Source organism: Trichomonas vaginalis, chromosome III (genome assembly GCF_026262505.1).
Source record: "Trichomonas vaginalis G3 chromosome III, whole genome shotgun sequence".
Taxonomy (NCBI): Eukaryota; Parabasalia; order Trichomonadida; family Trichomonadidae; genus Trichomonas; species Trichomonas vaginalis.
The window spans coordinates 8250966-8277307 of NC_067205.1; the positions used below are offsets into that span (position 1 = coordinate 8250966).

The 26342-nt window shown below is 33.7% G+C and overlaps 13 protein-coding genes and 2 pseudogenes across 15 annotated transcripts, besides 5 other annotated features; 9 read left to right on the forward strand and 6 right to left on the reverse strand.

Moving 5' to 3' along the window:
* Positions 1-355: part of a mobile genetic element that runs on past the window's edge.
* An 839-nt stretch (positions 356-1194) lies between these two features.
* Positions 1195-1866, forward strand: TVAGG3_0663500 (GTPase protein; the record flags this gene model as incomplete). Its single annotated transcript, XM_001299374.1, has 1 exon — positions 1195-1866. The coding sequence occupies one exon, from the start codon at positions 1195-1197 to the stop codon at positions 1864-1866; it is 672 nt and encodes a 223-aa protein (XP_001299375.1).
* Positions 1750-2183: a mobile genetic element.
* A 3193-nt stretch (positions 2184-5376) lies between these two features.
* Positions 5377-5806: a mobile genetic element.
* Positions 5807-7143: 1337 nt separating this feature from the next.
* On the reverse strand, positions 7144-8811 carry TVAGG3_0663530 (uncharacterized protein; the record flags this gene model as incomplete). Its single annotated transcript, XM_001296932.2, has 1 exon — positions 7144-8811. One exon carries the CDS (start codon positions 8809-8811, stop codon positions 7144-7146), a length of 1668 nt encoding a protein of 555 aa, XP_001296933.1.
* Positions 8812-8963: 152 nt separating this feature from the next.
* Positions 8964-11795: a mobile genetic element.
* Positions 10868-11563, forward strand: TVAGG3_0663550 (uncharacterized protein; the record flags this gene model as incomplete). Its single annotated transcript, XM_001299375.2, has 1 exon — positions 10868-11563. One exon carries the CDS (start codon positions 10868-10870, stop codon positions 11561-11563), a length of 696 nt encoding a protein of 231 aa, XP_001299376.1.
* Positions 11796-12682: 887 nt separating the features above from the next.
* Positions 12683-12976, forward strand: TVAGG3_0663560 (protein of unknown function, DUF4106 family; the record flags this gene model as incomplete). The annotated part of the gene is made up of 1 exon (XM_051242069.1): positions 12683-12976. A coding segment is annotated over one exon (294 nt), but the record flags the coding sequence as incomplete, so codon positions are not given.
* Positions 12977-13246: 270 nt separating this feature from the next.
* Positions 13247-14903, forward strand: TVAGG3_0663570 (protein of unknown function, DUF4106 family; the record flags this gene model as incomplete). Its single annotated transcript, XM_051242070.1, has 1 exon — positions 13247-14903. A coding segment is annotated over one exon (1657 nt), but the record flags the coding sequence as incomplete, so codon positions are not given.
* Positions 14904-14968: 65 nt separating this feature from the next.
* Positions 14969-26342: part of a mobile genetic element that runs on past the window's edge.
* On the forward strand, positions 15026-15646 carry TVAGG3_0663590 (protein of unknown function, DUF4106 family; the record flags this gene model as incomplete). Its single annotated transcript, XM_051242071.1, has 1 exon — positions 15026-15646. The coding sequence occupies one exon, from the start codon at positions 15026-15028 to the stop codon at positions 15644-15646; it is 621 nt and encodes a 206-aa protein (XP_051088658.1).
* On the forward strand, positions 15678-16025 carry TVAGG3_0663600 (protein of unknown function, DUF4106 family; the record flags this gene model as incomplete). The annotated part of the gene is made up of 1 exon (XM_051242072.1): positions 15678-16025. One exon carries the CDS (start codon positions 15678-15680, stop codon positions 16023-16025), a length of 348 nt encoding a protein of 115 aa, XP_051088659.1.
* Positions 17561-17980, reverse strand: TVAGG3_0663610 (uncharacterized protein; the record flags this gene model as incomplete). Its single annotated transcript, XM_051242073.1, has 1 exon — positions 17561-17980. The coding sequence occupies one exon, from the start codon at positions 17978-17980 to the stop codon at positions 17561-17563; it is 420 nt and encodes a 139-aa protein (XP_051088660.1).
* TVAGG3_0663620 (protein of unknown function, DUF4106 family) lies at positions 18044-18364 on the forward strand (the record flags this gene model as incomplete). The annotated part of the gene is made up of 1 exon (XM_051242074.1): positions 18044-18364. A coding segment is annotated over one exon (321 nt), but the record flags the coding sequence as incomplete, so codon positions are not given.
* Positions 21114-21560, reverse strand: TVAGG3_0663630 (annotated as a pseudogene). The gene has a single exon. A coding segment is annotated over exon 1 (447 nt).
* TVAGG3_0663640 lies at positions 21597-22469 on the forward strand (annotated as a pseudogene). The gene has a single exon. A coding segment is annotated over exon 1 (873 nt).
* Positions 22790-23164, reverse strand: TVAGG3_0663650 (KilA, N-terminal/APSES-type HTH, DNA-binding family; the record flags this gene model as incomplete). The annotated part of the gene is made up of 1 exon (XM_051242075.1): positions 22790-23164. The coding sequence occupies one exon, from the start codon at positions 23162-23164 to the stop codon at positions 22790-22792; it is 375 nt and encodes a 124-aa protein (XP_051088662.1).
* TVAGG3_0663660 (KilA, N-terminal/APSES-type HTH, DNA-binding family) lies at positions 24046-24544 on the reverse strand (the record flags this gene model as incomplete). The annotated part of the gene is made up of 1 exon (XM_051242076.1): positions 24046-24544. A coding segment is annotated over one exon (499 nt), but the record flags the coding sequence as incomplete, so codon positions are not given.
* Positions 24656-25018, reverse strand: TVAGG3_0663670 (uncharacterized protein; the record flags this gene model as incomplete). The annotated part of the gene is made up of 1 exon (XM_051242077.1): positions 24656-25018. One exon carries the CDS (start codon positions 25016-25018, stop codon positions 24656-24658), a length of 363 nt encoding a protein of 120 aa, XP_051088664.1.
* TVAGG3_0663680 (uncharacterized protein) lies at positions 25115-25552 on the forward strand (the record flags this gene model as incomplete). Its single annotated transcript, XM_051242078.1, has 1 exon — positions 25115-25552. One exon carries the CDS (start codon positions 25115-25117, stop codon positions 25550-25552), a length of 438 nt encoding a protein of 145 aa, XP_051088665.1.

Sequence of the window (26342 nt, forward strand, 5' to 3'; positions counted from 1 at the left end):
GAAGCTGGGATATTCATTAAACCCTCTACTTCATTTTCATTATATTTTTCAACTTCTCTTAATTCCTTAATTTTTTCAGCTATTTCATCTCTTATTTTTTCCAGTTTTTCAATTTCATCGTATTTATCATCATCTTTAATCCGTTCTTCATAATATTCAGGGAAAACATCAGGTTCTTTGGGTTTTTCTTCTTCAGATGTGGGATATAAGAAATTTATAACATCATCTTTATTCATTTTTCCATCATAATCTAAATCATTTAATAACTCGGCAAATTTTTGACAATTTCTTAAATAATATTTACTAACTTCATAACACATCTCATCTAATATATCCTTTATTTCCTCGTTTGTGAATCCTAATTTTTTAACGTTGTTAGTTTTGACGCTCATTTCATACGAATTAAAAATAAATTATTCAAAAATGTAAGACATAATTTTTAAAGTTTATTTTTAAAAAATTTTTTTATTTTTTTATTTTTTTATTTCATTATGGTAGTGAATCTTTCATTCATGAAAATAATTATATCTAATTTCTTTTATTCTCTCGTACATACTAGATTTAAAGAATTCAGAACTTTTACCATAATCTCCTAAATGTTTTCTTATCCCTAACGTGTGCCAGTTATTATATGAAACTGAATAAACTTTATCTTTATCTTTACACCTTTCATCACTTCCAATATATTTATACCTCATTAGCGTTTAATAATTCACAGTCTTCCTTTTTAAATTGAAGTTTAACCCATTCAGGATTTAAACAATGTTTAATTAATCGCGGAATATCTGACATCATCTATATATAGCTTCTTTTATAAAAGATAAAAAATAAATTATTTTAAAATTAATGTTAATTTTTTAATGCGTTTATTTCATTATGTATGGGCTGAGTGTAAATGTCTTACAATTTTGAAAATTTTTTAAATCTTGATTTATTCAAAAACGTAAGAATAAAAACCGTAAGAATCATACATTTTTTACTTCATATGTTAAAAAATGATACAAAATCGCTCGATATTGCATGAATTCTTACGTTTACAAAAAAAGTCACACAACCCTTCCTATCCTACTACTTTGAAACAACTGCTTACGATATAACTTTAATGATATAAAAATCAATTCCAATGAATGACAGTTCTAAATTTAGATTTAAAAATGATGAAATATATAGATTTTAAATTGTCACTTTTATTGAATGGAGAATCAGCGTAAATATAAGATTTGCCTTTTTGGAGATTCCGGTGTAGGTAAGACAGCCATAGTTAAGAAATGGCTTCATCTCTCTTATACATCTGAGCAGGCACAACCTACTTTGGGGGCAGGATGTTCAGAAACTGACATTTTTATTGATGGCCAGCAAAGGCATATCCAAGTTTGGGATACTGCTGGTGAAGAAAAGTATAGATCTATGGTTCCAATTTATATCAGAGGCGCGGTTGGCATTTTATTAGTTTTTAGTTTAACTGATAGATCTTCTTTTGAATCTGTTCCTGAATGGATTAAAGCTGCTGACACAGATTCAAGACCTACGATTCTTTTAGTCGGAAATAAAAGTGATCTTACCGCTCAAAGAGCTGTTGATTATAACGAAATTATAGAATTTGCGGCCCAAAGAAATATTGATTACATTGAAACTAGTGCTCATACAGGAGCAAATATTGATGATGCTTTTATTGCCCTTCTATCACAGGTAATTCCAAAAGTTACTGAGCCGGCTCAGCAAACTACTACTGTTCTTACTGAAACCAAGGGCGGAGGTTTTTGTGATATGGAAAATGTTCGTTGCTCAATTATCTCACTATTGGATGGACTTTTATCGAGCGAAATTTTGGCTGTAAAGACAATTCTGATATTGGTAACATGGTGATAAGAACAAATAGTCAGTTTGCATGGTTTATGATGAGATAATTTCGATTTAAAAAAAAACATAAAAATTGATTTTAATGAGCGATTATATTTGAATATGCTCTCCTAATTTGAAGGAACTGGTTAAATCATGAATTGATCATGAATAATTTTTTTTCAAAATAACAATTATAATTTCATATTCATTATAAGTTGAAAATATATCATAAAGACTTTATGAATGATAAATTCCTAAAAAACAAGTTAGTTTGTTTCTGAAAATAATAATAATAAAAACCAATTTAGACCCAATAATTTTTGGCGGGATAATTGAGATGTTTAACAAAAACTGAAAGGTGTCATTATTATCTATGACCAACAAGCAACTGACCTAGTCTGGATTACAATATTCGGTTCATCAAACCGCCAATTTGATGAATCAAGCCAAATTGTAACTGACCTAGTCTGGATTACAATATTCGGTTCACCAAACCGCCAATTTGATGAATCAAGCCAAATTGTAACAAACCAGTTGTTGATTGCATGGTATCATTCATCGAACTGCCAATTTGATGAATTACATTTCTTAGTCATCAAAATAGTGGTCATGTTACTATTCGTTAGGTTAAATTACTTTTAATGCCCATTCAAGGAAGTACATGTCAGTTACAGGGTTTATAGTTTTACTCGAATTGAGTAAACCTCTTGGAAGCAATTACCACAAGAGCCAAGACTTCTCGTTTACAGACTTTGAAAGCCAGGAAGGAGCCAGGTAACAATAATGGGCTCTCTTATGATATTTTGGGATATTTATCAACAATTTGAGTTTCTACCTATTGTCTTCAATGAGGATTTTTTAGGCCAGAAGTACAATACCTGTACAGTCTAACTACTAGGGCAATGTAGTCAAACTGTGCACGTATTGAACTTCTAAGGCTATTATTTATCTGCTATTGACTCGGAAAAACTTTGCCTTAAACTACTGCATTAATGTTTCCTAGTATTCAAAGAGCTATGAATTCTATAGTTGATCTTATAAGGTAGAGTTTTTCCTAACTTTCTCATTCGTTGAAAGGTTTTCAACAAAGCTATACCTTAAAAATCTGTGCTTGTTATATCTGATCATTTGTGTGTTAGGGGAGGTAAATTTATTCCACTAGAGCAAATTTTTTCCGAAGTTTCTCATTCGATGAGAAACCTCGGAACAACTCTTCAATAGTGTAATGAATTTATGGTATTTGTCCTGCAAACAGCGAGAGAACTTGTCTGTAATTCGTTTATGATGAAGTTATCTGGATGTCTCTCAGATGAGGAAGGAAGTCCAGAAAACTTCACCATAAGTTAATACTTGTGTATTTCTATGACTCTCTTCACGTCAGAGAATGTAAATTTACTCGAATAGGGCAAAGTTCTGCTCAAGTTTCTCATTTGATGAGAAACCTCGGAAGAACTTTGCCCTAAGGTAATGTATATGTGATTGTTGGCCCGCAGAGAAACAAGGAATCTGTTTGTATTTCGTTTATGGTGAAGTTCTCGGATGTTCTCTCAAATTATATGGAAAATCAAGAGAACTTCACCATAATTTGTTGTAGTTGTGATTCTCTGGCTCTTTGCCGGCCAGAAAACTAGAAAATAGTTTATAGTGGGAGTATGCTCGATGAATACCTACTCACTAAAAATATACGTTATTTTTTGTTTTCCTATGGGAAAATAGTTTTGATTTTTATACTATCGTATGCTTTGTTATTGCATGAATTGTCTATTTTCTTAATAAAAACTCATTTTTCCGTGTGATTCTGAATCAATGCATTCCAAAAAAGCGTTTTCCGCCTTTGAAACGTGAAAACACACATTGCATGAAGAATCAGAGAAGATTTTCTAACTCGAAGAATTCCAAAAAAAACCAATTATAGTTTTTTATCGTGAAAACACACATTGCATGAAGAATCAGAGAAGATTTTCTAACTCGAATGATCAGATATAACAAGCACAGATTTTTAAGGTATAGCTTTGTTGAAAACCATTCAAATAAAGAGAAATTTAAGGAGAAATTTGCCCGTTTGATGTATGGTGAGAAGCATATTTGAGAGTTTGGAGAGGCAAAGTGCAATCACCTATCAATATTGCACTTTGCCTGTCAAAAGTTCCTCGCATCTCTTGAGGTGTGAGGAAGTTTCTCGACAGAGGAAACTTTCATATCGAATGTTGCCTCTGTCGAGATGTATGTGACAGGCAAAGTGCAATCACCTATCAATATTGCACTTTGCCTGTCAAAAGTTCCTCGCATCTCTTGAGGTGTGAGGAAGTTTCTCGACAGAGGAAACTTTCATATCGAATGTTGCCTCTGTCGAGATGTATGTGACAGGCAAAGTGCAATCACCTATCAATATTGCACTTTGCCTGTCAAAAGTTCCTCGCATCTCTTGAGGTGTGAGGAAGTTTCTCGACAGAGGAAACTTTCATATCGAATGTTGCCTCTGTCGAGATGTATGTGACAGGCAAAGTGCAATCACCTATCAATATTGCACTTTGCCTGTCAAAAGTTCCTCGCATCTCTTGAGGTGTGAGGAAGTTTCTCGACAGAGGAAACTTTCATATCGAATGTTGCCTCTGTCGAGATGTATGTGACAGGCAAAGTGCAATCACCTATCAATATTGCACTTTGCCTGTCAAAAGTTCCTCGCATCTCTTGAGGTGTGAGGAAGTTTCTCGACAGAGGAAACTTTCATATCGAATGTTGCCTCTGTCGAGATGTATGTGACAGGCAAAGTGCAATCACCTATCAATATTGCACTTTGCCTGTCAAAAGTTCCTCGCATCTCTTGAGGTGTGAGGAAGTTTCTCGACAGAGGAAACTTTCATATCGAATGTTGCCTCTGTCGAGATGTATGTGACAGGCAAAGTGCAATCACCTATCAATATTGCACTTTGCCTGTCAAAAGTTCCTCGCATCTCTTGAGGTGTGAGGAAGTTTCTCGACAGAGGAAACTTTCATATCGAATGTTGCCTCTGTCGAGATGTATGTGACAGGCAAAGTGCAATCACCTATCAATATTGCACTTTGCCTGTCAAAACTTCCTCACACCTCAAATTTTCTTTAGAACTACAATATCTTAACAATTAGCTCATCAAAACACAACCTATAAACTTTAATTTTTACTTTTGTTTTTTTCAATATATGAACTAATTTTTTTTTTCAAATTACTCCCACACTGGGAAAAGTATTTTAACTCAGATGTTGCCAACCTCTTCATCATTGCATTAACAAGTGCTTTGACTTAGAGGTTGCCAGCCTCTTCATCATTGCATTAACAAGTGCTTTGACTTAGAGGTTGCCAACCTCTTCATCATTGCATTAACAAGTGCTTTGACTTAGAGGTTGCCAGCCTCTTCATCATTGCATTAACAAGTGCTTTGACTCAGAGGTTGCCAGCCTCTTCATCATTGCATTAACAAGTGCTTTGACTCAGAGGTTGCCAGCCTCTTCATCATTGTAAAAATGTATTACCGCTTTTTTTTTAATTCAATCGTAACATCTCAATTATCCCGCCAAAAATTATTGGGTCTAAATTGGTTTTTATTATTATTATTTTCAGAAACAAACTAATTTTTTTAGGAATTTATCATTCATAAAGTCTTTATGATATATTTTCAACTTATAATGAATATGAAATTATAATTGTTATTTTGAAAAAAAATTATTCATGATCAATTCATGATTTAACCAGTTCCTTCAAATTAGGAGAGCATATTCAAATATAATCGCTCATTAAAATCAATTTTTATGTTTTTTTTTAAATCGAAATTATCTCATCATAAACCATGTAAACTGACTATTTGTTCTTATCACCATGTTACCAATATCAGAATTGTCTTTACAGCCAAAATTTCGCTCGATAAAAGTCCATCCAATAGTGAGATAATTGAGCAACGAACATTTTTCCATATCACAAAAAACCTCCCGATTTAATAAAAATTTGATGTCAGATTTGTAAATATCAGAAATTTATATAAATGAAGACAAAGGGTTTCTGGGAAACTGATGAATTGCCGGTAAAATGTCTTGGCTTTATGTCAGTTGTGTGTAACCACAAATCATCATATGTAGCGCTTGCTTTAACATTTTTACTACTTCTACCGTTCGCATTTACAATTTCAAAATTATGGCTTTCTGGCCGCTATTCATTCAATTCAAAATTCCATCCAGGTATCAGTTACAGTAGTTCTTTAATCATATTTGTGATCATGTTATATTACTATTACTATTGTTTCTTCGTTCGCCAACACGAACTTACCAATGATACATTTTCCAGATTGGTGGCTGTTGGCAGTGATTTTTATCTCATGTCACTTTCAACTTATTTTATAAGCATCTGCGAGATTTTAACAACAATGAGAATACGTTCAGCAAAGATCATTTATTATTTTTCGAAAATCCTTCAATATTACTTTGGCTTAGCAACAGTTGTAAAATCAATTATGGTTTATCTTCCACTATCTAATAAGGTCGCTATAGCTCTTTTCCGCGACGAGGGTTTTTATTACAAGAACATTATATTAATAGTCGAATATCTAATCAATGTGATTTCATTTTTGATTTTATCATGGTGTTTTCTTTTTTCGAACCTTAAGACATACCTTTCTGATAGAATGAAAACTGGCTTACACTTTTGTTTGTTTTTATTTGCTTTCAATTTTTTCATCGTCGTTAACATCAGAGTTTACGGTTATAGTCTATATGAAGGTCAATTCTTTTATTCAGATCCAGCAAAATACATGTATAGACTTACTTTTGTTACTTACACTCAAAGATTTCTCGTTGATTACGTGATAATTGTTATTATTCTTATTTTATCGGTCAATATGTATAACTATGGACTTGAAGAACTTTCTCATCAGATTTCCCCAGTAAATCTCGAAATAGCTGTTTAATTACGAAATATTCTTTTTGATTAAATGCGTGTACTATCTTTGTAAGTAAAAATACAGACTAAAATTATTATTTTTTTTACTGATTTACACCTTTTTATATTACTGAAAAAAAAATATTTCTGAAATTATGTAGTCACAGCATATTTCTATAAATCATATGTTTTTCCATGAACTTTACATCATAAATCTAAATGATCATTGCATAGTTATAAGAATTTTTTTTTCATATTGAACTAAAATTGGTAATTGTTCGGAAATGCATTTCTAAAGATAAGAGGTTTTCACAATAAGTTTTTAATATTATTAAAGATACAATCACTTTATTATATATTATTTGACTGATAGGGAAAAATACTAATAGAAGAGCTTATTCTTCAACTTGCATTATGAAGAAATCACTTGGATTTGAGACTTCTTCGCCTTCATCTCCAAACTCTGGCATATCAAAATGCCCGTCAATATTGATAACTGATTCTTCATAATTAACTGTAATATTATCAAGATATGATACTCCATCATTATTGTTGCTGTTGTCAACATTTTCAATAACTACTTCATCAGTTGAATCTTCATCTCTCTTCTTCCACAGGAAGAATATTATTCCTGATGTCAGAAGCAAAAATCCTGCAATACCTGCTACAACATATATCCACCAATTATTCTTTTTCTTTACCGGTTCTTTATCTTTTTGTTCTAATTTGCCTTGTGTTGGACTTGGAATATCTTCATTTTCTTTTGTCTCTGATGTCTTATTGTCATCTGTATCTGGTGTTTTATCATCTGTATCTGGTGTTTTGTCATCTGTATCTGGTGTTTTATCATCTGTATCTGGTTTTTTATCATCTGTATCTGGTTTTTTGTCATCTGTATCTGGTGTTTTGTCATCTGTATCTGGTGTTTTGTCATCTGTATCTGGTGTTTTATCATCTGTATCTGGTTTTTTATCATCTGTATCTGGTGTTTTGTCATCTGTATCTGGTTTTTTGTCATCTGTATCTGGTTTTTTGTCATCTGTATCTGGTGTTTTGTCATCTGTATCTGGCGTTTTGTCATCTGTATCTGGTTTTTTATCATCTGTATCTGGTGTTTTGTCATCTGTATCTGGTTTTTTATCATCTGTATCTGGTGTTTTGTCATCTGTGTCTGGTTTTTTGTCATCTTTTCCATCATGAGACTCATCTTCATCAGAAGGTTTATCAGGAACAGCTGTTTGTAGTGGTGTTACAAATGCTGTCATAAATGGGGTTTCGGCTGCTGTTAGATAAGGTGTTTCAAAAGATGTTAGGTATGGAGTTTCAACTGCAGTTATAAATGGAGTTTCGACTGCTGTGGCATCATAATAAACACAGTTATCAGTATAGTAATAGTCGCGATTGTTGTTAACTGATTCCGATACAGATTGTTCAATTTTTACAACACATGTTCGTTTTTCTGTTGCATCTAAGAAGCATCCTCTGAATGTGAAAACAGATGCTGGGAGATTTGAATATGCCAAATATTTAGCGTTGTTATCTCTGACATTACAATAATTAATATTTGTATTTTTGGCTCCTTTTTCAGCTCTGTCATTGAAATATGAGAAAATGCAGCCATTTGTGGAATCTGAGAAAGAATTTCGTAATATATTGATATTTTCAAGAGTTAAAATATATTGGTTTGATGTTTCATCATTATCTCTGCATATAATTCCGTACTCCTCTGAATTTACGTTGTTGTCAATATTCAAATATTTGGCAGAAGATCCTTGAAGATTAAGGTATCTGAACGTAAATCCAGCTCCATACTTCGCCTTATTCTGAGTTAAATTAACGTCATGCATTGTCAAAATGCCGTTTGTGACACAGATTGTGGAATCTGTTTTGAAATCTTGGCCTCTTCCAGCGCAGTGAAGAGCCGTTGTAGAATTTACAATACATCTGCATGGTTGAGACTGTTTAACATTCAAATTTGCAAAAGTTCCTTGATGCGTACTCTTGCATTTCTGTCCACAACATCTATCAAGTACGCACTCACCGCCATTTGTTGCAATGAGCATTGCTCCACCCCAACCATCAACTGAGCAATCATAAAAACTGCATTGGAAAACTAACGTTTTATAGGAATCGTGATCAATTCTCTTAATATTCAGAGCATTTAATTGATTCCCGTCGGCTGGATGAACTCTAATAAAAACACATTCAGAAATCAGAGTAGGGGTAATTTTAGCTAAAAGTGACACACCTGTAAAAAGTGACACACCCGTGAAGGGTGTGATTACCGATCGGTAATTTCGACAGTTTAGAATTTAAAATTTTTTATGGAACTGTTGCGAGTTTCATAAAGAATTTAAGGAATATAAGCAAAGATTTGAATCAAAATCTTAGACCTAAGCCGCTCGATTCGCTCGCGGCTTCCGCGAATTACAGATCAGCAAAGATTTGAATCAAAATCTTCGAACTAAGCCGATCGCTTCGCTCGCGGCTTTCTTTATTATTTTAAATTTGCATATTTCCATCAAAAGTTTATAAGGTAAAAAATTTCGTTTATATTATTGCAAAATAAAATCTTCATTATCAAAATAATATTAAATGATAATATAATATAATTTATAAACAACTATTATTTAATAAAGTTTAATTGCCAAGGTTCATCTAATTTTTTGATTTTTAATGTTTTATGAATTTTATTTATCATGTATATATCTAATGAAGATTATATATGTAGAAGATAAGTACCTTAATATGTACGTAAAAATTAATGAAATTTATTTTGAATGTAGAACCGAGCAATTTTCAAATTTTGTGCTTTTTTTGAATTTTCTCGATACCAGATAAGTTGTGTTGGATAAATAATATATGGATACAATGTGTCTTATAGATGAATATATGCACAAAGTTTAAGAGGCCATTTTCTTTCAGAAACCGAGATTTGTGAATTTTTTCAAATTTTGTGCTTTTTTTGAATTTTCTCGATACCAGATAAGTTGTGTTGGATAAATAATATATGGATACAATGTGTCTTATAGATGAATATATGCACAAAGTTTAAGAGGCCATTTTCTTTCAGAAACCGAGATTTGTGAATTTTTTCAAATTTTGTGCTTTTTTTGATATTGAAATTTCATTTCATTTTTTTGATGCATATCGATGCACCATGCGAACTTAAAGAAAGGCTATCTTATATAGATGCTATGACAGCTGTCATTGATAACGAATGCCATGCAGGTTGTCCATATCAATTAAAAAAAATCCAAATTTAGGGGGAACAAAATTAAAATTCAGGTGCAGTGCAGATAAATGTGAAGCATGTATCTCATTTCTAAAGGATGATGAAGAATATATCCTAACAGAATATAATGGAACACATAATCACAATCAAATCAAAGATGAGACAAAGAAATACCACACATTATCACAATGCTATCGTCGGGTACTTATTAATTTTATAAAACAGGGGGTGATCCGAAAATGGCTCAAATTGAATGCGACAAAAAACTTGATCTGGATGATCCACTTAACAGGCCATCTTTTTTGAATGCATCTTCAGATCAAATGAAAACAATTCAGGAAAAAGGAAATAAAAAGATCAAAGGTATTCAAAAGTACGATGATAATCAATTCAAGTCAACTCAATTATTTAAGGGTATCAAAGAACAAGAGTCACCAAAAGATTTAATTTATTTCGATGTCGATAATTACAACAAACCAAAGAAATTAATCTTTTATTATGCTTCTTTCAAATTTCTGGACATAATCAAAATTGTGAAAGAGCATTTTATTGATGCAACCCATTCATTACTTGAATTTAAAATGTTGTTTTACATGATATCAGCCAAATTTCCAAATACACATGCATTCCCAATTTTTCAATTTGTCGTTTATCCAAACACTTCAGAAAATATTGCATTCTGTCTCAAGGCATTTTTTAACTGGGCAAAAGTAAAACCAAAATATTTTATGTCAGATTGTGCACAAGAAATCGAAAATGCGATTATCAACTCTTTTCCAGAAGTTATCCTTCATTGGTGTGCAGTTCATGTAATGAGGGCGTTCAGAAAAAATTTGAAAGATTATGCATTTGAGAGTTCAGACAAATTGATATTAGATACAAAAATGAACTATCTTGCATACGGCAGAAATGGCAAGAAAGAATGGATTGAACCAACGTTCAAAAAAATTCTGGAAATAGCCGAAAAATTCCCAGAATTTTCAAAATACATACAAAATCAATGGATATCAAACCAAGAAAGATGGACAGCCGCTGAAAGAGATGAAAATTTAGCTCTCACAAATAACATTTCAGAATCGATTAACAAAAAAATTAAATATTACTACTTTGGCGGAACAATTTTCATGATATTTGATCGATTTGTGATGAAATTAATCGATTTTATCGTTCCTTCATTTTATTACAGAATTTCTCAAGAGATAAGGCTCAGAGACAAAATTCCAAATCCGTTGCCATCTGAAAAAAAGCCAAAAAAGTCTACAATCAGACTGGATACAGAAAAATGTATAATGCTCACTGATAAAATTAAATCGTTAATAGTTAACTCATCAGCAAACTTAAATACGCTTCAATTGGGTTTAGATGACCTACTTGATAAAGTTGTCAAGGCAGCAAAGGTTCAAAAACGAATGACCCAGTATTTTTCGAAATTAAGTATCCCAATGGAAATCAAGCTTAGTATTCTCACGCAAATTACAGAATTTGGATGCAATACCCCTCAATTCATTGTTGAGAATGCCAAGTCTTTTCAAGATAAAATTATTACAGATTTCCACCTTCAAATTTATACAACATTATAAAAATTTATGAATAAAAACTTGATATAAAATAACATTTTTATTTTTACTAAGAAAAAAAAGGTTTTTGATAATAAATTTATTTTATTTCGAAAAAGTAGCAATAATCGTAAAAGGGTATTGATAGGCTTGCTAAAGTAACTAATTTTAGCTGTCAAATACTTTTGTATTTTGAAGTAAATTAGTATAAATTTGTTTTTACTTTTATTTCGAAAAAGTAGCAATAATCAAAAAAAAAGGTAGTGGGGCTTCAAGGCGCGTTGCGCCCTCTAGCCCCGAAGATGTCTAGTATAAATGAAGTTTTTATTCGGAGGGCTTCCAGGCGCGTTGCGCCCTCTAGCCCCGAAGATGTTTAGTATAAATGAAGTTTTTATTCGGAAAATTGTTAGTCTTCTGGGTCGAAAACATTATATAATGTGTCACTTTTCACAAATTATATATGTTTTCATGTTTGTCACTTTTCTGTCACTTTTCGGGTAAAAACATTTTTATTATTATATATAAATGAATTTTACAAAACCGCCGTTACCATTCTTTGGAAATAAGAGTAGATGTAAAGATATTATATTGAGGTGAGTGGGGCTTTGGCTTTGGTTAGCGGTTGAGAATTGTTAATGTTTGAATTGTGGTTAACAGCGTTGGCTTCCATTAGATAAAAATGAACTGACCAAAAAAGACAGATATTTAAATATTTGAGATGAACCGTTTTCGTCAACGGTAACACCCTCTATTTTTTTTATTTTATTTAATAGTTACCGTTGGAAAAACGGTTTATCTCAAATATTGAATGAACTATAAACGTTTTTTGTTTTCTATATATACTTTTTTGTCCAACGGTAAAACTTTTTACACAACGGTTTTTGAGAGTCGTCGCCGTTGACTTTTTTGTAGAGCACTCAAAATAGTATAACTTTGTCCGGACAAGTAAGGGTCTATCGTCGCTACAGGAAAAGTTACGGGCGTTCCAAGGAAGTATACTTTGAGAAGCCTTTTCCCCCTTATAGAATGAGATAGGACGGTTATTTTACAAAACTGACAACACTTTGACCGAGTAGTTTTTTGTGCTGAACAAAAAGTGTCATATAAACATCTGTCAAAAACCGCTTTTTAACTTCACTTAAAATGCCACGTAAGCTACGTAAGAATATACGTAAGAGGAAGGGAGCATTGAAACATCCAATAGTAAAACTGACACCACAACAACAGTTGCAACAACAAATGATGAATGACCCCACTATGTTGCAACAAATGTCAAGCAACCCTATGCTTTTAAACCGAGTTATTGGTGCACAGAGTGGAGGTTTAAGAGCGGCACTTTTAGCGAAAATGGCAGGCTATGGTGGAGCTGCAGACGGAACAGCTTATAACCCTCAAAGTCAAATGAATTTGAGTTCACTCAAAAATCAAATAACAGATGTCAAAAAGTCAAACATAGACATACAGAAACAAATAAGTGAAAACGAAAAGAAACTAGAATATGACAGACAGACAAAGAAACTAAATGAGTTAAACGTAGAGAAAAAGAAGAAAGAAGAACAACTGAAAGAACTAAGTACAGAGGAATATGCGAAAAAAGTGTCAGAAAAAGCAGCAGAAGTAGCAAAAATGGAACAAGATGTTATAAATTTGAAAAAACATACTACTCAATATAAAGTACTGAAAGATGAAGAGATAAAACAAAAAGCCATGAAGACATATATGGATAGCGATGAGTATAAAAAAGAAGTTGAAGCAAATGTAAAGGCAGAAAAACTTTTACAGTTGCAAAACCAAACCGTACAGTATGAAAACTTAGCACAAGAAAGTAAAAATAACGACGCAGCCATGCAAAAGGCAATGAAAAGTGCAGAATATATAAAAGCTAATAATGACTGGTTAGATGCCCAAGCCAACGCTAAAGCAGCCCAACTTATAGGGTCAATAAGGACAAAAATACAAGCGGATGAAGACAGTTCAAATGAAGCTTTAATGAATGCTGACTTTAAGAATGCCTTCGAAGCTCTTCATAGTAAGGTGAAACTAGTGAACGACTTCTCATCTGGAAAGAAACTGAAGTCTGAAGGTTTCGACAAAGAGTTAAGAGAAGTAGCACAAAATATGACGAAAATAACAGATGCAGCAACGAGACAGGCAGTTCAAAGTGCCTATGACGCCGTTAGAGCAGCTGTTGTGGAAAGTCAAGAAAAAGAGTTACAACAGACCAAAACAGACCTAGTAAATGCTTTCTTAAAAACGAAAAGTCAGGTAGGACATTATGCTGCAGATGGAACATATGTGCCAGCTGGTGGAACTTATATACCACCAAACCCTCCAAGAGAAGCACCTGCACCAGGACTACCTAAAACATTTACATCGTCACATGGACACAGACACAGGCATGCACCACAACAACAACCAACACAACAACCAACAGTTCAAAATCCAGCACCACAACCAGCACCTGCACCACAACCAAAACCAGCACAACAACCACCTCCACAACCAGCACAGCAACCAACAGTTCAAAACCCTGCACAGCAACCACAAACAGAGCAAGGACATAAAAGAAGTAGAGAAAAAGGAAACCAAGAATTCTTAAAAATGCTTAAGGAAGATTATGGTTACCCAGATACTCTTGACTTTAGTGACAGATATAAAGAAGCTATTAGAAAGTTCAAGGAAGGAAATACTGACCCGAACCTATTTAGCTTTATGGTTCAGCACCAAATGGGATATAATTTCAAACCTGGAAAATACAAGCTCGCTAAGGGATATGATTTAATAGCATATCATCCAAATGACATGGATGAATTTACTCCGAGATATTTGGTGTCAGAGATAAATGATAATTCAACTATCTTCATGAAACGCGTAAAAAATAGAGACGGAACGAAAGAAGAAAGGGTTATGAATGCGGATGGCTTAAATAGGGAACTTGTTAAAAACGGTCTCGGAATATATGAAATGCCACCAGATGAGGTACAAGAAACTCCACAGGAAGAAGTTCAGATACAACCAGACATGGAAGAAATAGTTCAGCAACAACAGCTAGAAGAGCCTGAAGGAAACGAACAAGTCCCTCCTTTGGAAACTAACTTCACAGAACTAGATGAAGATTTGGAACAGCCGAAAAATCTTGACCCTCAACAAGTGTATGCGGGGAATATGGAATCTTTCCAAGAGTCTCAGAAAAATTCGGCTGACATAGTAGAAGGATATCGAAAAATGTTCACCGACATACAAAAGACTCCAACATCAGATGAAAATATTCAGCATAGAATGGAAGTACTGAAAGAAAATGTACGCAAATACAATAATCCTTTTTACTTACGACCATATAACGTTCAATCTTTGGCTGAACTCGGTGAAAATAAAAGGTTAAATTTCAACAAAACATATAGAAATGAAACATTGTTTAAAGTTCATTCAGAACCTAACCAATATGGAAACAAACCTACTTTTGTTTCTGCAGACTATGGAACTACAATGAGATGGGGTCATAAAGCTAATCCGGATAGGTGGTTCATAAACTTACAACCTCAATTCCAAGAAGTTGTAGACGCAATGGAATTGAATGGTGAACCAGATATAGCTGGTATTTTCAGCGCGGCTTTAATGCCATTGAAAGATATGAAAGATGCAGATATTTTGGACCAGTATGAAATGAACATGGCTGAGGGAAATATAACACCTGACGTTCTAGAACATTTATCTCAAAGAACTACACAGAACCATAGAGATGGTATATTTGGTGAAGAGTTTAGAAAGAAAGTTAGGGAGAGAGAAGGAAGAGAACCTATTGTACATGACCTTGCAAACGAAAGTTTGCAAAATGTCATAAAAACTTACTTTGCAGACAATGAACTGAGAAGGGATGAATATTTAAGAAAACTCAAATGGACAGTACCAAATGAAATGTTAGTATTGAAAAACATGCTCCATGACAAAATAAAACCAACTACAGAAATAAATGACGCAAGACTGAAACGTTGGGTAAAAGCTTTCCCATTCACAAAAGATATTATTGGTTACATGGAAAGAAAACCAGAATGGCTACAAAAACATATATTTGGAAACGAGCTTATTCCATGGACAAGCTATATTTGAAGAGCTTGAACCGGAAACTCAGGAAAGAGTCATGCAAACAATAAGCGAAGACTCAAATACAAACTATGACAAAATCTTTCTAGGATATAGGTTACCTGAGATGGGCGACCAGAGCCCAAAGGCAAAAAGGACATGGGAAATTTACAACATACTAGGTGAACATGAGGCAAAGATGCTACAACTTGTAGCAGAGGGCAAGTTACCAAAAGCGACACCAAAGAAGAAGAGAAGAGTAGAACAAAGTGAAAGTAGTGAAGAAGTAACTTCATCTAGTGAAAGTAGTGGCAATGAAGGAAAAAGAAGAGTTAAAGATTCAGTTAAAAACTCAGTCAGGAAGAAAGTAAAGTTTGGTCCGAGTGGGTTCTATTATGACATATAAATCCAACTATTCTATATTTTTACCCATATGAAATGTACGCCGCTCAGAATATAACGCCAACAGTTTTGGATGCCATGAACGGAAATGTTTCCGAATGGTATAACGAATGCGACAATGCCATTAGAAGGTCAGAAATAGTTCCTGGAACTTACGAATATACAACTGCTGTTTCTTATGGAAACGTAGGTGAGTTTGGAGAAGGTTCTTCAACAACAGTAGATATTGCTTGCGACAGGTTTCACATTATTTCTATTGACAACTCATTCTTATACGTGGAACTAGACATTGAAATAAAACCTTCTGCTGACTTGAGAGGTAAGAAAGGTTGCAATGGTATTTTCTATGTCGGATACCAATATGCTCCAGAAGTTTTTATGGGATATAAGATATATTCTAACTCTGACTTAGTTCAAACAGTAACATGGGCAAACTATGAATGGTTCGCTTTAAGAAAACTCAGTACAACCACAAGCTAGAGAACAAACAGACCAGTATGCAAATATTGAGAAAATAAGAAGACTTGACCCTAACGTTCCAGGAGTTTATGTTAACCTTTCTGGACAAACTGCAGCAGCAGTAACCAAAGTAAAACTGAAACTTAGAGTTCCTTTGTCATCTTTCCTCATCTTTAGGTTTTTAAGATACTTGCCAAACTGGGCAGGAAAAATTTCTATCGAACTTACTCCAAGCAAAAATAACTTAGTCATTGCACCAACACAAGACCCATTCACTATTACAGACGTAAAGGGAACAAATCAAACGTCATTCGCCGAATTTTGCAAAGACAAAGTTGACTTAGACTTTGGTTTCTCAAACTTCAACAATGAAGTAAACTATTATTTCAATGCTGCTGGAACTGCTTGGACCCAGTTAAGTTTACATGCGAACAGTTTGAATGCAAGAGAATAGAAAGCAGACTTGCAGTCTATATGTTGGACCCAGATATTTCAAATGCTTTAGCTGCCAATATATTGCAGTTCCACTTATGTTCCCTATACACCAAATATCTGTCAAAGACTTTGCAGGTGAAGTTGGAAACCAAAATCCAGGAGCCGCAGGTGCAAGAACAGATATTGCTTTAACAACTGCAATGAAACATGCAGATACTATGTTTGTACTGTTCAGACGAACTATAAATGACTATTCTTGTTTCTACAACCCTGGTATTAAATATCATATAAACATAGATGGCAAATATTATCCAAGAGAAGAATATTCTACAGTTGAGGATATGAGGTCATACAACTTGACATTAGATGCTATGAACTTTAACAAAAACTTCACAACAACTATTAACCCTGAAATGCAAAGTTCTATTATGCCATATGTGAAAGTATGGACTCATACAGGAGGTCAAAAAACTCAATATACAAATGGAGACCGTTCAAACTTTTGGCTTGGCATTCCATTTGCTGACTCAGAAGACTTTATGGGTGGTATTTCAACTGTTGGTACAGTTCAAATACAATATACTGGTGACAGAGACGGTCCAGATGAATTGAGAGCAAAGAAGTTTACAAAACCAATAGCACTTTTCACGGAAGATGCTCTTTTGAAGATTCGTTCGATGAAACCTGCTGGGGCTCCTCAGATTGGCATAACGACAGCTTCCATTGAGCAGATTTTGGCAGCAGGTCAGTAAGTTGTTCTTGAACTGACTTCTCTCCGTCAAATATTGACAGTACACCAGTTTTGACATAATATTGTAAGATAAACTTACCTTTAGAAATATCTGTAAGTTTTGAAGTTATATTTTTGTCTGCTTCAAGAACTTTCACCATTTCAGTTATACCAACTTTCTTTGCTTTATGAAAATATTTAGGTTCAGCAAAGACTGCTATTCTATAACATTTTCCATTGTTTGTGTAAAGAACTATTCTGTCAATGTATTTGTATTGTTTGTGAGTATAAACTTTGTTCTGCTTCAATTCAATAAGATATCCGAATACGTCCATCTTTTTATTCTAAGTAAAATGTCATTTCCGAAAAATAGAAGCGTAAGTGTTTCAAAAGGTTTAATGGCGGTGGCAGATGTGAAGTTAAATTCACCAACTCAAACAAACAGTCAAAGTGTTATTGTCAATGTCAAAGACAGAGATGTTGAAGTGGGGAAACCATACGAAGACGAAGATGGTATAACAATTGTTCCTGTAAAAGAACCAACATATCCTGAAGTTAACAGAGACTTAAGTTCTGTTGCAGATATTCGAAACGACTACCAACAACTGAAAGACAAACTTCAAACTCAGGAGAAGATTTGTCAAGCTTTAGGTATAATGTTAAACTTGGTCGAACACAACCCTGTAAAAGTGAACTCATATGTCATTGCACCTCATGAAGTTTTGAAAGAACTATTGAAACTTTTGACAGAGGCAGACGATATAAACATCAAAGAAATAGAACCCGACATTAGTTGCTGTGGTGTTTCATATAATGTCATTGACAAGATATACGTTATGAAAGGAGGTGAAACGTTGAACTTAAAATATAGTTTCCCAGACGTTATAAAAATATTTCACGACCACAACATTTCATTAAAATTTATTTGCTAAGTAAATGGCAGAAAACATAATGGTTTATACTATTACGACTAAAAACCCTGAGTCATATAATTCTATAACAACAAACTTACAAAGTCCTCAAGGACGATATTGTAAACTAACCTTAAACACAATGACGACTAAAGCCTGTTTTGCTCTTTTGACACCAGAAGACTTTATTGTTGTGAATGGTAAAAAATACTCCTTTGAAGATACTTACTCAGATATACCACCAACAGGTTTTGTTGACTTATTTAATACTTTAAGTACGGTGTAACATGTGCTGCAACTAGAGCAGGTTTCATTATGTTTGGATGTCCGACTGAGTTTACTATAAACGATATGAGCTATAATACAAAACTTATTTCTGGTTTTTACTACCAACAGTTTCCTATAACAGGAAAAGGTGTCATACAAGGAATGTCTATTCCATTGACATTAAGCACACCAATCTTATATATTGTTTCAAACTTAGGTTCAAAGTGTTATTCGAATGTCGACAGAAACTATTATGACCAAAAGATACTTATGCGTATAAACAATACTTTCTCTGATGGTTTGCCTATTGTTCATTCGAATGCAAAATTTTCAACCTTAGTGAACTCAAACACTTTGGCAAGTATAACGTTGACATTAGTTGACGCAAACTTTGTTCCTGTAAAACTTTTATGTCCTATGTATTTGTCAATGACGGCAGAAAGTTTCGAATTGGAAGATGCAACTGGTGAAAGTATTGTATTACAAGAACAACTTCAACAACAAATAGCTCAAGAACAACAAATGCAAACAAATGGAACAACAAAGTCAAGAATAAAAAAATAATATTTTTTTATTCTTATAAAAATGTACAGAATAGATGTTTCAGATTTTTATGACTTCCAAGCATTCAGAAATATGTGTCCATTTCGAAACTATAACAAAGCAGTCGAGAATTTGAAACGTTTAGTCATTTATGTCGACTCTGCCTCAGAATGTTATGTCATGAAAGAATGGGATGTTGTCTTTAACAAACCAAGAGCAACAATAGTGTCTGAACAAGAATGTAGACAGAAACTTAAGAAAATAAAAGTTGTACAAGTTGGCATGAAGATGTTAGATGCTTGGGATACCTTATTGTCAAAGTTAGAAGATTTTTCAGTTCGAGGTATAAAGTTCTATACACCTTCTCCAAACTTCTATTCTATCTTCACTGGATATAAATACGAACAAGTAGAATGGAAAGAAAATATTATAGAAGCTTGGTTAGACCATGTCAAAGAAATTATATGCAATGGAAACGAAAGAGTCTATGAGTATATCTTATGTTGGTTTGCAAATATCTTACAACATCCAAGTGCTAAAAATGAAACTGCTCTCATTATAATTGGAAAACAAGGAACTGGTAAGAATACTTTCTTTACAGATATTTTGTGCAAACTGTTAGAAGGTTATTCGAATCCGAATATGACAAACTTAGAAAACATCTGTGGCAAGTTTAACTCCTCAATAGAGAATATGAAACTTATAGTTTGCAATGAACTTCAAAGTATAGATACAACAAAAGTTTTGAACTCAGATGCTTTGAAGAGTCTTATAACAGACAAAGTTGGAGTTGTTGAAAGAAAGTATAAAGACCAAAGAGTTTGTGAAAATGTTGCAAACTTCATTATGGTTTCAAACAATGCTGTTCCGATGAAGTTAGAAAGTTCTGACAGAAGATATGTAGTTGTCAGAACATCAGATTCTCATATGCAAGATACAGAATATTTTGACGCTTTGTCAGAAACTTTGACATCTGACTTTTACAACCACTTGTTCTCATATTTCATGCATTAGATATTTCTAAGTTCAATCCAAGACAAATTCCACATACCGAAGAGAGACAAACATTGTTAGAAGCAAACAAGAGTGTATATGAACTGTTCATAGAAGAAAGCGACTTTGAGTGTTTAGATGAAAAGTCTTATATGATGTATAAACAATATTGTCAAGAGTATGGTTATATGCCAGCGTCTAAACGAACATTCTTGGCAAATGTCAAAAGTCTTTTAGATATGTTCAGAATGGTGTATATACAAAGAAAATTTTTTCTGAGTAAATTTTAAAAAAAATATTTTTTTATCGATAGAAAAGATGACGAAATATATTTCATAAACAAGTACATGTCAGGACTTAAAGAAGAACTAGACCCATTCACATATTTGAATGTTTACTTCTACCATTTTGAAAAGTCTTCATTCAGCAAAGTTTTGGAACATCGAACCAGTTAAGTTTGCTATTGTGACTAAAAAATGGTGCGAATTTGAAGACTTAGACATAGAAGGTTTGTTAACAGTCAAAGAAAGTTTTGACAGAAGGTTCTCAAAACCTTAAAGAAGGCAAAGCATACAAACTTGTTATACCTTATGAACCAAAGAAGACAGACGACTATGAATATTATGAGTCTAAGTTGTTAGAAGTTCAAGGTAAATTGGGTAAAAAGCTATTGAGTCTAAGCCAGTGTTTACTCCTAAAGAGGAAGAGAACATTGACATTGACCCAGAAATGTTCTAAAAATAAAATTTTATTTTTACATGTCAAATTTCTTTTTCTCTGGAACTGGTTCAGGTTTCTTTCTTCTCTTCTACTTTTTTCTCTTTCTTTTCTTCTTCTTCTTTCTCTGGTGGAGATATGTCAAATTTCTCAGAACCATATCTATGTAAAGTTCTTTGTCCTTTAATAGCTCATCTATTCTGTTTTTATTTCATCTTCAAGAACACCGCATGTGTCTTCTTTGCATTCTAAGAACTTTTGTTGGACTTCATCTTTCCAATCGGCGTCATCTCTGTCAACAAGTCTGTCATTGACAAATTTTAAGACTGCTCTTTGTAATGTTTTATGGTTCTTGTCATATTCCCAGAAACAGAACTTTAGAACAAATTCACCTTTCTTGTTTACGTATGTAAGATTTTTTGGTCGACAGATGTTTTTGCTGTCAAAAGTTGTCTCGAATATAGATAGCGAAATCGCTAGACATTTTCTAAAAGATAAAAATTTTAATTTTTCTAAAAATATGTTAGAAAAAAAGTTTGCTGACATTGACAAGAAATTTGAGAATGTTTTAAACAAGAACAAGAGGAAGTTAGAAAATGCTCAGATAAAGCCTATACATGAAAAGTTCTTTTTGCTCAGAATGGTATAACAGGTCTAATTGCACCACCTGGGTCGGGTAAGACTTTCACTTATCTTAAAATGGCTGCACAACAACAAGAACTAGATGAGAAGAACCCATTTATGGAGTTAGTTGTTATTGTTCGACTTCTGGTCAATTTGACCAAACCGTCAATTCGTTCAAAGATATTATAAAGAAGTCTAAGTTAGTATGTATAAAGGATACTGAGTTGTTAGATTGGATAAAGAAGTACCAAAGAAGAGTTTTGAAGTACAATGCTATAAATGAGTATATAAATTCTAAGTTTAAAGAACCTAATGAGGAAATGCAGAGAATATTAGAGAAGAAACACTTCAGAAACAAACAGAAAGAGATAGAATACATTTCGAAGAAATTGCAATCTTACGATTGGAAAGACTTACCCTATAGATGTCTTCTTATCTTAGATGATTTGCCTCTCATCCTTTGTTAAAGAACAGAGAACAAGATATATGTCGAATTCTTTAAGAAACTCAGACACTTTAACATTTTCAGTCGTAATATGTGTACAGACAGCCAAGAGTTTAAGTAAGGATGTTAAAAGAATACTTACTGAATAATACTTTTCCCGGATTGTCCGAAGACGATTTCATGGAACTTATGAAAGAGTCCATGGCAGGTAAGTTTGACAGACATGAACTCTGGGAGAAGTATAAAGTCATACAAGACCCTCATACTTCTTTCAGAATTCATATCTACGCAAACAAAGTTCAAATTGTAAATGGTCAAGCTTGAAAAATAAAGAGTTCATCTACCCTACTTGTTTGAAGTTGTCAAAATACTCTGTTATTTTTTCCTTCAGTAATGTTAAGTCTTCTTTGAATGTAAGTATTGTACAACCTTTAATATCATAGTGTGTTTGAGGAAGTATGTCTTGAACTATTTGTTTCACATCTTCATTTGGGGTCATTGAAATCGGTAAGTTTTCGCGATAGAACCAATTTCTGTCAGATTTGTAAATCTTAGCAAGGTCGTAAAAGCTTTTGTTGTTTCTTCTGACTAAATGCAACATAACCATGTCACTGTCTTCCATATCTTCAGTATAAATCATATACTTATAGTTCTTTTCCTTTTGGTACTGAACGTGGTATTCTTTTCTGAATGCTTTTGTCTTTTGCTTCAATGACTTCATCTTTTGCTTGAAGTTTCTTTTCCATCTCTTCACGTTCTGCTTTATATAGTTCATCTAACATCATGAAAATATAACAAGCATAACGAGGTGAAGCCCACATTGCTACAGCATTTACTAAAAGTCTATGAATATAATAACCTTTCAAACCAGGTGCCAAATTCTTGCGATTTTCGTACGGAATCTCTTCCCCCAGTTTTCCGAGGGAAGCAATCATATGAGGAAATTCTTCTAAAAGTTCTTTTGTCTGTTGGTTTTCAAACCAATGATATGCTTGCTTTGTAGAACGAAGAGCATTCATTATACTTTGCATTTGGTACATATCGTCTTTGACCGAACGAATGAGACGTAACTGTTTGTTATACTGTATGTACTCGTATTCTTCATTTATAGCTTCATGGACTATAACTGTTGTTGTGTTCTCTGATGTTGAAATTACTGTTTCTTACATACAAAATAAAAATTTTTCTTAGAAAAAAATTAGCGTTATTTTTCTAACTAATGAAATTCATTATTTTTGTGCTGAATTCAATAAAAATATATTTTAGGGTAGATGGTTAGATCTAACCCGATTTCTACCCTCAGCTGCGAAGCGGCGAGACCCAAAGGTCTTGAATTTTCATGAATTTTATATATTAATGTTTTCGTTAAGCCACTTTGTGCCGTCAGTCAGTTAATGAAATTTACACCAAAAATATATTTTAGGGTAGATGGTTAGATCTAACCCGATTTCTACCCTCATGAATTTTCATGAATTTTCATGAATTTTATATATTAATGTTTTCGTTAAGCCACTTTGTGCCGTCAGTCAGTCAGTTTAGGAAAGATTTTAGAAAGTTGTTGGAAAATAAGTCCTGGGAAGAGTATTATAAGGCGTTTTGTGAAGAATATAGCAACAGTCCGAATTCCGGCGGTTGCTTTTTATACAAAATTCATGAGGGTAGATATCGGGTTAGATCTAACCATCTACCCTAAACATTATTTTTGCTGAATTCAATAAAAATAAATGGTTCATTTACTCACAATATTTTTGTACAAAACGATCCCAAACTTTTAACTTCTTTTCTGCAGCTTCTAATGCTATCTTAGCGAGTTCATATTCTCTAAATTCTCTCTTTAAATCTTCTTGTTCCCATTGGTCTAGTTCGTATGGAGAATCTCTATAACCATAAAATATCTCACGTTCATGTTCTAATTGTTTTTCATGCATTTTTCTAACTTCTTCTTCAAACAAATGTTTTGCATTCTCTACTGTATCTTCGAGTTCTTCTTCATCTAACTTCTCATGAACTTTCTTGTCTATGGAGTCCATAATATCTTTGACATAAAATGCATACTTTACAGAGCACCATTCAGCAACAAAATGAACGAGGTCAGGATGTATGTAAATACCTTTGAATTCATTTATAACACCCTTAGTAAGCTCATAAAATGCTTGTTTTGAGGTCGAGCCACTTTTGGCTCCACCGTATTCTTTCAACCAAAACTCAAGAATTTCCTGCATTTTAACACTATTGAGAAATCTGTTTAAATGGTTTAACCTTCCCGTTTCTCTTGCCATCTTTGTTGCATTAATGTAACTATCCTTGTCTCTACGTAAGACTTCAATACCGTTATAAGTGCCTTTTGTGAATGTTTCGCCATTAGATTTGTTCGTGAACGTTTTTGCTTCGACTGACATTACTGTTCTTACATACAAAATAAAAAAATAAATAAAAATAAAACTAACTTTATTTTTTCTGTCTTAAGGAAATTCATGAGGGTAGAAATGAGGGTAGATATCGGGTTAGATCTAACCATCTACCCTAAACATTATTTTTTGGTCCGGGAACAACTTTCTCTCAATTGGAGCTGTAGCATACTCTTTGCGTAAGCGGTTCAGACCTTCTTCGAAGTCTTGGTCTCTCTTCGATTGAGATTGGAATTGGAATTGCTGGGGTGGAGCTTGCTGGAACAACCAAGGGTTGGGGAAGTAAGGCATAGGCTGAGGAGGGTAGTTCGGGAAGCCTTGTGGTGGGTAGTAACCTTGAGGTGGAAATTGGTAGTAATTCGGAGGTACTTGCTGGAACTGAGGTTGCTGAGGAGACTGTTGTGGTTCTGCAGCTTTCGGTTCTTCTGGCTTTGGAAGGCATTCAGGAAGAGGAACGTCAGTCATCCGTTTGTGTCCTGTCGGAAGGAAAAACTTTTTCTGTCGGAAGGAAAAACATTTTCTGAAGTTCGACCACAAAGTTCTCAATTTTCGAAAATTTGAATGGTTTACGGACGGACAACTGGAAGAGTTCTTCCTGTTGTCGGGAAAAAATTTTCCTGTCGGATGGAAGAACTTGGAATGCAAGAAAGACTTGACGAGGCAATTTACCTCATTGAACTTAACGACTGCGTAAAAGACTTCCTCAGGCAGAATGTAAAAGGCAAGCTTGTTAACGGTTGGATAACGGGAAGGGCTGCCTTGAATCTCGAGATTTCGACTGGAATTCCAATTGAGGTACCAGAAGGCACTCCTTTCGACGGCATAAATGACGCCAAAAGAGAAGCTCTTGTTAAGTTCCTAAACAAACGTCCTTGGATACTACTTCCAAACAAGGAGAACCCCCTACCCCATATGAAATTGGCAATTCAGTCTCTCCTTCACTTCTCTGGTCAACCATTCTTTATAACTACAGAAGGCGACATTCAGCCAGTTCAGTAAACATCTCATTTTAACTCACTTTTTTTATGTTTTTTGTGAAAGTGTCAAAAATAAATTGTTTTCATGAGTTTTCTACGATGTTAGAAAAAATGTTATTTTCTAATATCTTCACATTCAATACTTTTTCAGCACTTTTCCGTAGTTATATATGAAAGACAATTCGAGATAAAAGTCATAGTACAATGGAATAATATGTTGCACACCATTTGTGTGAACCAAACTTGAAAGTCAGAGAAACTGTTACTAGGTGGTTCGTAGAATTTAGAAGCAAAGTCATAAAAGTCCTTACCAATACATAGAAAACTATTGTTGCTTGAACTGAAACTTGCATGACACATAACATTTTGAGGGTCAAACACGTTTCTATAAACTGTCAAATCTGCTGGTGGAAGTATAAAATTAAATGGACCATCTGGTGGTAATGTTCGTCTGGTTTAGTAACCGAAGAAATTGTGCCCAAGAACGTTTTTACTTCCAAAATAAAACTCTGTATCTCTTGGAGGGTTAATTTCAATCTTTTGAAATGAAACGGTGGAGTTCATCTTGTCATATTCTAGTTTCAGATAGTATGTTCCATTAGTAAAGAGTCGTATTTTTCTTGAAATTCCCAATAATATTTGTTCATTTGAGTTTGAAAGTCATCTAGAGTTTTCTCAAGACTTTCGTCTGAACGAACTGTAAAGATTCTCATTTCGTCAAATTTGTCTATTAGACCATCAGGACCTTTATACTGCCCATGAAAATATACTGCGAACATAAATGCTTAGTTCTATTGAAAACAAAACTCTTC